The sequence below is a fragment of the Taurulus bubalis genome (genome assembly GCF_910589615.1).
Source record: "Taurulus bubalis genome assembly, chromosome: 1".
In the NCBI taxonomy this organism is placed as follows: domain Eukaryota; kingdom Metazoa; phylum Chordata; class Actinopteri; order Perciformes; family Cottidae; genus Taurulus; species Taurulus bubalis.
In genome coordinates this window covers 48876165-48890320 of record NC_136589.1, presented here as the reverse complement: position 1 = coordinate 48890320, position 14156 = coordinate 48876165, and the positions used below count along the sequence as shown (strand labels likewise).

Genomic DNA, 14156 nt, shown 5'->3' with positions numbered 1-14156 from the left:
TGAAAAGTAACTACACTACTAGTTACTTTCCATTTTTTTAAGCAAATGTACAAATTAACCGTAAAGATGCATGGACAAACATCATGGCCCTTTCATCAATTTATTTTCAATGTTCAATAAAGGGCATCTCTTAGCCTTTCCACATAGTGTATTGTAAACATGTAAAACAAAATGGCATATAAAACTCAGCCATTAACTTGAACGAACATTAACCCTGTTCACACTGTCTGACCAAAGAAATATGCCTCACTTTAAAATCCACAAACAACAGGATACAAGAGGCTGTGTATGGTGGGGACATTCAGGTCAAACAGCATAACACATTAAAACAGGCTTTTGGAAACATGAGACCCCACTAAACCAAATGGGGGCCGACTCCTAAGAACAAAACCAGCTTGTTATAGGAATCATTGTAGTGGTTTAAGAAAGATAGAAAAATAAATGGTACTTTTGGTGTTTGGACGCTGCAGCTGAGCGGACTGATCGCTGCAGTTTCATACTAGAGTGAAGACGATCACAGATTAAACTCAAGTTATATATTAAATCTGTTAAATTATTCACCATCTGGTTAAAATGTGTTCATTGTAGGTCTGAACCACAAAAGGACCACAAACTACTGTCTTCTAAGATTGTATCTGTTGTTTCCCTCAATAACTTGTATTATGTATGTCATTAAAATCAGAGAGCTGGAGAGAGGAAACACTTTTTACACGTAATGAAGAGAAACTATATTTATATTGAGGGTTATTTTATAATGATGTCACAATCAGACTCATTCCGCCAGTAGAAATGGATCCTGCGCGTATAAGCAGGACACATCACAGTATATAAATACTCAATGCAGATTATGAAACGGCAACAGACGACAGAGAAAACATCTCCACTCTGACACTCATGATAACTGTGTCTTTATTAATGTAAGTAGTAGTTTAACACCATTAAATCAACTATTTTAAGTGCATTTTTATTGGAATGTTCGCTAAAAACTCTCCGGACAAAACTCCGTCAGCTGTTAAAGTGACTAACAGCTGATCAGATGTGATCCGCTGTCAGTCGGTCGCAGTCATCAGAAACCTACGTCGCTTCACGTGACGCTTCACGTGACGCTTCAGAGGAAATGACGTCTCATGTCTATTAAAACATATTTCCTCGCGTCTTCTCTCCGCGTCTTGGTTGAGGGAAACGGGGATGCAGTTTAGAGACTTGGGACGTACCCTGTGATAGACTGTTCATGCAGGAAGTGTTGTGTGACTCACGCGCCACTAAAAGAAAACTTTTCAGACTGGTAAAAATGTCTTGAGTAACGTAAGAACGTGCGTTACTGAGGTCTAGTAAAGTAGTGTAGTTACCAATATTTTGAGTGTAATGCGTTACTTTACTTCGTTACCTGTAATAGTAATATCGTTACTGTAATCCGTTACTTTGTAACTCGTTACCCCCAACACTGTTTGTATGAAACTAATTAGCTTTAAAGTTAATCCCATGCAGTGCCCATGCACTCAAAAGAGCATTTACAGTGTTTGTTATTCTACTGTCCTCTATGCACATAAAAACAATACAACACTGTCAATTCTCCACACTGAGCTCTCTTGCCCACATTGTCCAGTTTGATGTTAACTAGTTAGCCTTGTTTTGGCTTAACAGCTAACTGTGCAGCACATTTAAGCTAACCTTCAACTCGGTCGCGTTAGCCCTCTGCTATTCAGTATTTCAAGACAAAAAACAATAAATGAAGTGTATGTTTTACAACAATGTAAAGGCAGGGCTCTCAAGTTTTTAAGACAGGTAAGAGTGATCTCTCTCTCTCTCTCTCTCTCTCTCTCTCTCTCTCTCTCTCTCTCCCCCCCCCCCCCCCCCCCCCCCCCCCCCCCCCCGGACGGGGGCGCAGCCAGGAGGGTGTGGACAGATATATTTTTCTGATTGGCTATTCGTGTAGCCCATTTCTTTTTTTTTGCGCGACCAGGTCATGTTTGTGCGCTGCGGCACATTAAATAGCCTAGAGTTTTTTTTCAGCGTGAGAAATACGATGTGTGGCGGGAGGGCGTGACTTAAGACCGAAATGCGTGACAGTCACGCTCAATGCGTGACACTTGAGAGCCCTGGTAAAGGTATTACTATTATTCGCTTCTGCATAAGTGCCAAAATGTGGTTTCATAAGTGATTTAGATAAACTTACCACAGTCTTTTGAGAAGTGCAAGATGGCGCATTGAGGACACTCTGATCTGCTTGAGAGGAGAAGGAGCCTCACAGAGTACAGAGTAGTTTCCAGAGTACTGTACGTCTTGTAGCAGTGTACAAATACATCAACACTGTGGTTTGTTTTACTCTGGCTGTTGTTCTGTTAATGTGAAAGAGTCAATGTACTTTGACACAGCATGTTTACACTGAACAGTTTAACTCTGATTATTTACACCAACACTGGGCAAGACATTGGTAGTAATTACTCTTGACGTTGTTGTAATAACTCTGGAAGAGTTCATACACTTTGACAATGCATATTTAACACTGGGGAATTTACTGTAAACCATCAGATGAGGAACGTGACGTACCTGTTCCTCCAAGCGAGACATTCCTGTCAAAACATTGTGAAATACAACGGTCATCCTCCACCAATACACGCCAGCCGAGACTCTCTGCGAACACATTGTAAAGCCGGTGCCAGACTCACCAGGCCCACTAGGCCCACCAGGCCCACCAGGACCCATCAGGACCCATCAGGACCACAAGGACCCATCAGGACCACCAGGACCACTCAGGACCACCAGGCCCCATCAGGACCCATCAGGACCACCAGGACCCATCAGGACCACCAGGCCCACCAGGCCCACGAGGACTCATCAGGACCACCAGGACCACAAGGACCCATCAGGACCACCAGGACCCCTCAGGACCACCAGGACCCATCAGGACCACTAGGCCCACCAGGACCCACCAGGATCACCAGGACCACCAGGACCACCAGGACCACCAGGACCACTAGGCCCACCAGGACCCACCAGGATCACCAGGACCACCAGGCCCACGAGGACCCATCAGGACCACCAGGACCCATCAGGACCACCAGGACCACTAGGCCCACCAGGACCAATCAGGACCACCAGGACCCATCAGCACCCATCAGCACCCATCAGGACCGCCAGGACCCACCAGGATCACCAGGACCACCAGGACCACTAGGCCCACCAGGACCCACCAGGACCCACCAGGACCACCAGGACCCATCAGGCCCACAATGACCCATCAGGACCACCAGGAACCACCAGGAACCACAAGGACCCATCAGGACCATCAGGACCCACCAGGATCACCAGGACCACCAGGACCACTAGGCCCACCAGGACCCATCAGGACCACCAGGACCCATCAGGACCACTAGGCCCACCAGGACCCATCAGGACCACCAGGACCCATCAGGACCACTAGGCCCACCAGGAACCACCAGGACCACCAGGACCACCAGGACCTACAGGACCACTAGGCCCACCAGGACCCACCAGGAACACCAGGAACACCAGGCCCACCAGGATCCATCAGGACCAATCAGGCCCACCAGGACCACTAGGCCCATCAGGACCACCAGGACCACCAGGACCCATCAGGACCACCAGGACCCATCAGGCCTACTAGGCCCACCAGGACCCACCAGGAACACCAGGACCCACCAGGAACACCAGGACGGCAGGGACTCGTGTCACAGGCATCAAGTCAGCTTTTGAGCTGCTCGTTCCAAACTCAATGCAGGAAGTAGTTCTAGAAATTACCCTATAACTATAACACATAAATAAAGTTGACTCTCAATACAAATGCGTATGAGTCATTTGGCTTGACTTTGAGTGAGCGGGTCAATATGAGCCTGAACAGCAGAGGTGTCTTATCTCTATTATCTACATCACATAGTTTCAAAATACATGTTGTGGTAGACTAATGCAATTGATATCTAGGGTTTTCCAATGTACCTAAAAAATAGGTTGAACATGTATTTATCAGTGACAAGACACTTCACCTTATCTCTGATGCCCCACTCCTCCATGAGCTGTACATGCCCCGCTGCAAGGTTTTCTGCTGTATGGGCCTTTGGAAAATGTTGCACCCCAAGCAGAGTAGTGCAGAGCTGGTCTTCATCGTCAATGAAATGGCACGTCACTGCCAGGTAGGCGTCCATATTGATGGACGTCCACATGTCAGACGTGAGACTGACAGCCACAGCCTTCTGGACCTGCTCTCTGGCCTTCTCCTTGGCCTCCTGATATTTTATATCCACCATTGCTTTCAGAGCCTGAGGGTGAAAAGAAGAGCTGTTATGATGACCAACATAAAAATGACCACATTGGCTCTGTTCACACACCTTTCTACTGGGGAGAATATAGTTGGGATCCATTAGGTGCATGAGCTCCCTGAAGCCCACATCCTCCACAACGGAGAACGGCTGGGAGTCCTTGATGATCATGTTGACCACAGCCTCATCCACCATTGCTTTTCTGGAACCTGTAACAGTTATCAATTAACAGTGATGCTGGTGTGTTGTAGGAGCTGAACACGAGATTTTGACAACATGCAAAAAAATATCTGATGGTACTTTGGCTTGTATCCGGCCTGTTGGCAGGCTGGGCATGCTCATGCAGTGCTCTGTAATGGCGAAGCATGGAGGAAGTGTTGTTGCTGTATGTTAGCTGTTTATCACACAGCAAGCACCTCACCTTTAAGGAAGTCATACATATTAGGACTGATAGTTCAGTGTATAGCGAGTATACAATATTCACTATTTTATGTATATCATTACACATACAAACCTTATTATGATCAGTCAACTCAAAATACTCCCATACAGGTGAGGACTTCCTCTTTCTTGCTGGCTCCATCTTTGTGAAAAGGAATTTGTGGCAAAACAAACAAAAATGGAACTGGCAGGAATGTTAATGCTCCTACAGTGCTTTGTAGTAAAATCACGCTTAACATATACATGCACCATCACATGAATAAATCATTCCCCAACACCAGTGTTCATTTTTTCAACTCATTTTATTAATGATACACAAAACAGTTGTACATATTTCACTTAAACATGTTATCTTTAAGAATGAGTAACACAACACTGCTGTCAAACTGTGGCTTCCCAGTGACGTCTTTACATACATGAGTCAAAGTAGAGTGTATGTGACTGAAGAAAGTGACAGAAGGTGCACATATATACTCAGGAGTGACATTTACAAACATAATAACTGACATACACACAAACAAACACAAACCAGTGTAAAAGGAAAGAAAAATATATATCTCACATCAAAGCCCTACAGTGGGGGAAATGATCTACACTACTTCTACTTCTCCTACTCTCCTGCTACTGCTACTCTTATTCTGACAAACTCTCTCCAACTCTCTCTAACTCTCTCCAACTCTCTCCAACTCTCTCCAACTGTCTCCAACTGTCTCCAACTCTCTCTAACTCTCTCTAACTCTCACTTACTCTCTCCAACTCTTCTCACCATAAACGCTTACAACACCCACAGCGTGCCTCGAGGTTTGAAGCGTTTTATTGGGAAGTGATACGGTGAACGAACCAATGACGTGATCTGTCCAAACCGAGGCCTCGTTTGTCATCGGTTACGTCATTTTCCGGAAGCGATACAGGCCTCGAAGCGCGGCTTCATTTGACACGCCCACTTTTACTCGAGACAAGCCTCAATGCCTCAGTTCATTTGTCCCATCACTATTGAAAGTCTCCTGAACTGCCATGTTTGTTCAGAGACTTTCAGAGATCCTGTGTCTCTGAGCTGCAACCACAGCTTCTGTTGTCCACAGAGAGGCAGATCAGAGCAGAGTTCAACAAGCTGCACCAGTTCCTGAAAGAGGAAGAGGAGTCCAGACTGGCAGCTCTGAGGGAGGAAGAGGAGCAGAAGGGGAAGACTATCAGCCGAGAGATGAAGATGATTCAGGAGCAGATCTCCTCTCTGTCAGACAGCATCTCTGCTGTTGAAGAAGACCTGCAGAAACGCAAGGTGTCATTCCTCAGCAGTTATAAACCCACTCAGACCAGAGCCAGAGTCCAGAGCTCACTGTCAGATCCACAGCTGGTCTCAGGAGCGCTGATCGATGAGGCCAAACACCTGGGCAACCTGTCCTTCAGAGTCTGGGAGAAGATGAAGGACCAGGTCCACTTCAGTCCTGTCATTCTGGACCCAAACACCGCAAACCCCTTTCTCTATCTGTCTGATGATCTGACCAGTGTGAGACATGGAGACACGAAGCAGCAGCTTCCTGACAATCCAGAGAGATTCACTAAGTATCCCATTGTTCTGGGATCTGAGGTCTTCAGCTCAGGGAAACACAGCTGGGAGGTGGAGGTGGAAGACCATCCTTTCTGGAATGTAGGTTTGATTAAAGAGTCAGTTGACAGGAAGGGAGAGATACAAGTTTCACCAAAATATGGAGTCTGGTGTCTATGTCATCACAGTGGAAAATACACTAATGGAGTTGGTCAGATTGTCAGAGTGGAGAAGAGTCTCCAGAGGACCAGAGTCCAGCTGGACTATGACAGAGGGGATGTGTCCTTCTACGACTCTGAGGACATGACTCACATCTACACTCTCAGAGACACTTTCACTGAGAAACTCTTCCCCCGCAGCTCCGGTGCCTGAAGGATTCGCTAACAAGGAGCTAGCCGGAGCTAACGGGCCAGATAGCTGGCTACAGCCTTTCTGTGAGACTGAACGGCGAGTAATAAATTGTTGTCCCTATCACCGTTAACTTTCTTACAGTGAACTTAGTACGACCAGTAGTGTTGAACCTCCATTATGTGTTTGTAAGACCGTAACTAACGTGTGTTTGTTGACGATAGCTTGGCGTTAGCGCGTCACTAGATAGCGCCGTTTTGGATGTCTCTTTCGTGTCTACGACTGAACGGTGCATACTCAACTGTTGTCCCCGTCACCGTTAACTTTCTTACAGTGAACTTAGTACGACCAGTAGTGTTGGATCTCCGTTAATCGTTACTACAGTAGTGTTTATGTCACGTTAGGTGCTGCTAACACGGCGCGAGCTAACGAGAGCTAACGAGAGCTAACGGAGATAGCTGACTACAGCTATGAACGGTTGGTAATCAACTGTTGTCTCTATCACCGTTAACTTTATTTCAGTGAACTCATACTGACTTGTAATAATGTATTTTACAGAGTGGATTCAGAGCTGCGAGGGTCCAGAGGACAACATGCAGCTGCAGCAGTCTCCCTGTCCTGTTATTTTTTATTTTTATGGGTTGCTTTAACTATGTTTTAATCAGTTTTATTTGTTTTTACTATATGTGTGGCACTCTGAGATTCTTTTGAAGGAAGAGTGCGATAAAAATGAAATGCATTATTATTATTAATAATAATATAATTAATTAGAAACCCATTAAATCCATTCTTTCATCTCCAGGTCATTGGTCAAAAGGGGGCGGTCTTCTCCTAGTGGCTCCAGGCCATAGTGATGAGTGCTGGGTTTCCATCTGCAACTTTAGATCCAGAAGATCTGCGCTTCCTCTTACTGGTGCAGTCCTGAAACACAGAGAGGACGGAGAGAAGGCCACGTGAACAATATAGTACAGGAACCAGTTGATTTAGAATTAATTAACTGGTTGAAATATTATTAATTGCAACAAAGAAAGGAATAAATACCGGAGCACAGGGTACGGAGCCCTTATTGGGGCACAGCTCTAGTTTGCAGTGAAGGTAGATTTCAGATTGTTGCCCGGAGAACTGGAACATGTTGAAAGAGAAGAAGTTGGAGGTTCCCTCTCCGTTTCCCTCCATCTTCACCGTGTCGTCAGCTTTGTCTGAGCATCTGCTCAGAAACAGAAAACAAGACGGTGAGTTCCTCTGCAGACGATTCTTACAGCAGCTGACGAAGAGTTCTTCCTCACTTGTTCTTGACGAGGTCGTATCGCACACTGCCGTTAGATAGCGGCTGGTTGGTGGCCCAGCAGGAGTCGGTCACCATGGAGACCATGTCCCCGTCCAGCCCCTCGGTCTTAAGCTCCACCCAGACCATCTGGTCCAGCTGGACCGGCGTGCTCTGGTTGATGAGGTTCCTGCGGCCGGCGTCGCTGTAGGCGTTCATCATCAGAGTGTAGTTCCAAACCCCAGATAAGATCTGCTTTACCACAGAGCTGCAGAGACACACACACACACACACACACACACACACACACACACACACACACACACACACACACACACACTCTGTGTCAAACTACAAAAGCTGCACATGAACAAGCAGGTGAAGCTCCGCCTCCTCCACACACACACCTGTCTCTGATGCTGAAGGACACACTCCTGATGTCGGGCTTGGTGTAGAGGCAGGAGAAGTCGATCTGGACTTGGTCGTGTCGGGTGATGACGCCGCCCTCGGAGGCGTTCCTCGTCACGATGGCGTTCTTGTAGAGGATCTGTCGGTCATCTAGATTGAGATTGTTTGCGTCAATCAAAGAGAACTTGTTCCGCTAGTAAATAGTGGCAATGGGTCACATGTTGTCTCCAAAGGAAGCGATGAGCAACACACTAGAGGAGAGAACCCACCGACACGTTGGTCCTGCAGGCGTTGCTGCTGTCGAAGCTGAAGGTCACCATGTGGGTCAGGTTGTCCATGAGGCCTTTGCAGGACGGGTCATTGAGGTGGAGGACGGAGTAGTCGATGCCTTTGTCCTGCAGCAGACATCCAGCCAGCGTCACCGTGGCAGAGTCCTTGGTGCAGACCGTCGGCTCGCCTGAACACCGACAGCATTGTAGTGTTTTTTAAGCTTAGTTTGTCACATGTGACTTGCACATCTATATAGAATGAGTTGTTTGTGTGTAAATTACAATGCATGAAATATGATAATTAATAAGGGATATTATTATGAGGGATTTGTAATTGTATGCATATGAAGGTCACTTTTATTACTGTAGAATAATGAATATTGACTTTTGAGACATTGGACACTACCTTTTAAGAAGACAGAAGAAGAAGAGGACGTAGTATTTCCGCCCCTGAATACGGCGGAGCCAGTAAAATGTTTAGGAAAGTAATAAAACTTTAAACTAACAGCAAGGACTTTGTCCCACGAATGAGTTGAAAACTAACTGTTGGACGAGAGCTCGGTCTCTTTTCCTCTGCCCAGCGGACTGTTCGGACCTGTGTCCAGAAGTGCGCCGTGGATTTAAAGGGCCCGTGCGGTAGCATAAGCTGTCTATCATTTTTTATTATATATATTTATACTATAATTATTTCGGATCCCGGACCTCATTTCCCAGCACCTCCCAGGATCTGAACATATTTCTCACAGCATCAAACATCAAATATCACCCCTTTACTAAGATTCACTTGCAGGTGTTCACTAACTAACCTTTCTCTTGTGGAAGCTTTCTGTTAGAATCTCTTGTGCTAGCTTTCAGTTAGAATCTATTGTGTTAGCTTTCTGTTAGCATCTCTTGTGTTAGCATCTCTTGTGATAGCTTTCTGTTAGAATCTCTTGTTAGCTTTCTGTTAGAATCTCTTGTGTTAGCTTTCTGTTAGCATCTCTTGTGTTAGCTTTCTGTTAGCATCATTGCAGTGTGTGTAGCAGCAGTGTGTGTAGCAGCAGTGTGTGTAGCAGCAGTGTACCTAAAGTGTTGGTTGGTGTGTACTAGGAGGAGAACAAGGCCCGACAGAAGCAGAGACTTTCACTGTGCTTCTTGCCGCAGAACTCATGTTTGCTGCAGTGATGCTCCAGACAGGAGGCCTGAGGGACAGCAGCTACACACACACACACACACACACACACAGCTATGGATACGTGTTCCTTTTCAGCTAAAGATTATATATAAAATACGTGATGATGTTTTACGAGGACAAAGTGAAGGAGGATCTTACAGCAGTTGACCTCTGACCTCCAGTCGCCCAGAGTGACGTTGGCTCTCAGTCTGAGGGACTCGGCGTACGCCTCCATGAACTGGCACTTGAGACCGTCCACCGCCGGGTATTTGCACAAAGTGTCTTTGCAGGCGTCCACGAAGGGCTGTGGGTCAGTGAGGTTGTGACCAGCAGAGAAGGGAGCGGCCTTCAGGATATTACAGCTGATCCATGCATAGAGGAAGGCGGGTCTTATTAGTGTTCACCTTCCACCGCGGTCACATGACAGCGCCGTGGCACATGGAGGTGTACGGTGACGGGAGTGTTGGTGTTTTTCTGGGTCAGTTCTTACCGTTCAGTGGAGCGGTTGCAGTTGATCGTACCGTCGATGGTGTCGTTGTGCAGAGTCTCACAGCTAGGGGGCGACAAACGAGACATTGCATTGAAACCGATACACAAGAATAAACAGTAAACATCAGTCAGTGCATCAAGGTAAGACCAACTCGTACTCATCCACAGTGGTCTTCATAGCAGTAGTGGTGGTGATCGGGCTTTCGTTACTGGGGTTTCCACTAGGGCTGCAACAACGAATCGATAAAATCGATAAAAAACGATTATCAAAAGTGTTGGCAACGAATTTCATTATCGATTCGTTGTGTCACACGATTATTACGCCGGGCAATAAGTCGCGGAGAAGAAAAAAAAAAAGCGGAGCAGAGCAACTGGCCGGCCAGCGTTTCTGAGATTGGAGTGAGACACGAGAAAAGCTGAGGTCGTGATCTTCTCAAAAATAGAAGATCTTTGACAAGTCGAGTCTTGGCCAATCAGCGTCTTCATGTTCCTCAAACTTGTTTTTAATGGAAGCTAGTCAGCTTGCTATCGCGTTAGCTAACGTGTTTGGGTTGTGTATTGTCGTTAAAGTTCCGTTATGTTCCGTTACAGTTCAGTCTTGCTTGTAAAAAAACGTAACGTGATGAAACATGCCGTCACCCCCCGGTCTGGTTCAGTTCAGTCACTCGTTAACGTTAAAGCCTAGTTTATGGTTCTCCGTCAGGTCGACGGCGTACCTACGCCGTAGCTACGCCGTCGACGCAGACCCCTACGCGCACCTCCAAAAAATCCTGCACACCGGCGGATCTGGCTGCAGGTTTTTTTTTTTTTTTACTCAAAGTAGAACGAAGCAAATCACGTCGTTGGGCTTAGCCAACAACGTGACGTCGTGGTCATAAGAGACCCAGAATGAAAGAGTTTAAGGAAGAGGACGCTCTATATGGAGCAGTACAGCTTCCCTCTGTCCAGTATTTCATACACATTGATAAAGCAGGGTATGTAAATGCAGCCTCTGGAGGGATCAATTACAGTAAAAAGGGCTCACATTTGGCATATGTAAAGCATACATGTGTATGTTTTTAGTGCTAGTCCATTTTGTTGTTTTAATTAACAGCTCAGGGATGTTCAAGGAGCAACCTGTTTGTGCACTTTCTGAAGATGTTTTGCACTGTCACTTCTGTCCATTTTGTTGTTTTAATTAACAGCTCAGGGATGTTCAAGGAGCAACCTGTTTGTGCACTTTCTGAAGATGTTTTGCACTGTCACTTCTGTCCATTTTGTTGTTTTAATTAACAGCTCAGGGATGTTCAAGGAGCAACCTGTTTGTGCACTTTCTGAAGATGTTTTGCACTGTCACTTCTGTTTTTGAATAAAGGGTTGGAAATGAACGCTTTTTTGATTAAAATTTTTTTTTTATCCGATTCATCGATTAATCGAAAAAAATAATCAACCGATTAATCGATTATTAAAATAATCGTTAGTTGCAGCCCTAGTTTCCACACAAACCCTCTACAGCCTCCGGGAGTCCTGTAGATGTCAGGAGACAATTAGAAGCAGATCAATGGACGTTGACCCTCATAAGCAGAGCTTTTATTCTGAAACTCAGTCCAGAGAGGATGTAGGGTTCTGTACCTGACACGTGTGCGGTGTTGCCATCAAAAAAGACCGTAACGTTGGAGGGCAGCACGGCAGTGACTCCAGTCTGGTCCTTGAAACACCCCGTGAAACACCTGAGCCGTGGAGTTGAGGTTCAGGGTTTGACCTTCGGCCTGCAGCACAGCAGAGAGGAGACGTGAAGGAAACATCACACATCTAACATTATCTCATCGTAGAGCATGGGATCTCATTAAATGTGATGCATTGTTATAGATAGAAGTATAATAATAAATCATCAACAACATGAATGAATAACAGGAAGTCCATATCTGACAGCTGAAGGCTGTGAAAGCCAATGAGTGGAGCTTTAAACCTGGTTCAAGTAAACAGCATCACTAATAGATCCTGATTTCACTGGAGGAACGTAAGAGCTGTACACAAATACTGGAGTGTTTCTATGTGATGCTGCTTTATACTTCTACCCCACTCTATAGAACGTGTCTTTGTACAACACAAAGTAGCTTGGCTTGTACTGATCCTCAGAGCATCAAAGGACCCCATGAAGACACTGTCTTTAGATGGATTAGTTCACCATAACTGTTCCACCTTGTCCCAGAGTAAAAGTCTTATTGGACTGACTTATTCCCAAGTGGTCCAAATGAGGCACATCTGTACGGCGTCGCTCCAGGAAACGCGCAAAGATCCCAAATTCATATCTTTGTTGAGGCGTCATCAGAGCGTATCCACAGCGATCCTGGATGGAGACGAGTCTTCCGTGGAAATCGATGACGGAGGAGCCGGTCACAGTGCACACGAGGGTGGAACACCTGATGGAGACGGAAAGAGACCATGTTTACTGTCTGCTCATGTCTGGAGGACTCCAAAGACTCAAAGAGGTTCTATCCAAAGAAGATGCTCCATCTTCATTGGATAGAACCTCTTTGAGTCTTTGGAGTCCTCCAGTTCATTTGAGGAATTTAAACCCTTGTCTATCAGAACAACTCTAATAACTCTAATATAATACATATATATGTGTACTAATGTTGATTGGGTTGCATTGTGGGAAATGTAGAATCTGGGGAAAGCCAGGATATCTCTGCTGCTTTGACCTTCATCTCACCCGTAAAGTATTCAGAGGTTACAAGTCGCTTTGGGGCAACTTCGTTTAAAATCAGTCAGCCTAACATTTATTGTTGTGTTTCAAATATAAAAGAGGACATATTTACGTATTGTTGCCGAGGCAAACGTCCGAGGGTCCACATGTACTGCCTGAAGTGAGGACTGCAGGCGCGCTACAGACGGTAGAGGAGCAGGTGTCAGTCTGTAACCTCCTTAAATTGTATGCTAACAACTCACCACCTGGGAGGTGATGGAGGTTCGTGAAATTAGTTTGATATCAACTTCAGGAGATGGAAATAACAGCAATGTTCAGATATCACATGTTTTTAGAGGATCCCTGAAGAGTCCCAGTCAACCTGATGTTCCTACCTGAGACTCTGCATCCGCTTACGTCCATGAAACCTCCTGAATTAAATAAAGCCTCCTTAGAAATTGTCTCTGAAGCCAGAGATATGCCATTGACCGTTGCATTCAGGGTCTAGAAAAAGTGTTGGACACAAATCAAGGTTAAAACAGCGGTGCTTCTGCCCCTGCACAATTATTAGAAATCAATAGTTTGTGCCTCCCATATTTTACAATTAGATTAAAGAAGCATTTTTTATCAATTACACAGAAATGTTTGAAAAACCCAGACGGTCTCGTGATTTTTTCCCTCCAGAATCCTCTGAACAACAACAAAGACACGAGTCCTTCAAGTCCTTCTTATATTTAGAAATAAAAGTCACGTTTTACAAAAAAACATACCATAATTTCCGGACTATAGGCCGCACCTATATATAGGCCGCACCTGCTCATTTTTAAAAGAAAAAATAAATTGTACATAAACAGGCCGCACTTGTCTATAAGCCGCAGGTGGCCCCGTTGAAACGTGAGATATGAACACAGTAAGATGCTACAGGAACGATTTTTTAAAACTTTTAATTAAATAAATGCTGGCAACATCCACAACTAGTACATACATACGGCAAATGCTTTTTTCACAACAGTACCAAAGTTGTCTTCTTCAGTATCGGAATTGAACAGCCTGAAGGTTTGTAATTACTTCGTCACACATTTTCTCGGCGAAAATATAGGAACCTACCAGAAAAAGTAATTGATCACTATCGCCATCGTCCTCCTGTGCACTAAAGCCATTGAAGTCCTCTTCTTCAGGGTCGGAATTAAACAGCCTCAGCATTGCTTCGTTGCACTCAGTCTCTCTTTCGTTTGCGCTCTCAGTCACTTTCCTCCCGAGGCTAATCCGCCTGCTGTCCTCCTCCTCACGCAG

At 45.4% G+C, this 14156-nt stretch overlaps 1 protein-coding gene across 1 annotated transcript; it reads left to right on the top strand.

The window, feature by feature from the left end:
* Positions 1 to 4642: 4642 nt before the first annotated feature.
* On the top strand, positions 4643 to 6636 carry LOC306733268 (nuclear factor 7, ovary-like; the record flags this gene model as incomplete). Its single annotated transcript, XM_079214480.1, has 2 exons — positions 4643 to 4662; positions 5745 to 6636. 2 exons carry the CDS (start codon positions 4643 to 4645, stop codon positions 6634 to 6636), a joined length of 912 nt encoding a protein of 303 aa, XP_079070606.1.
* Positions 6637 to 14156: the final 7520 nt, after the last annotated feature.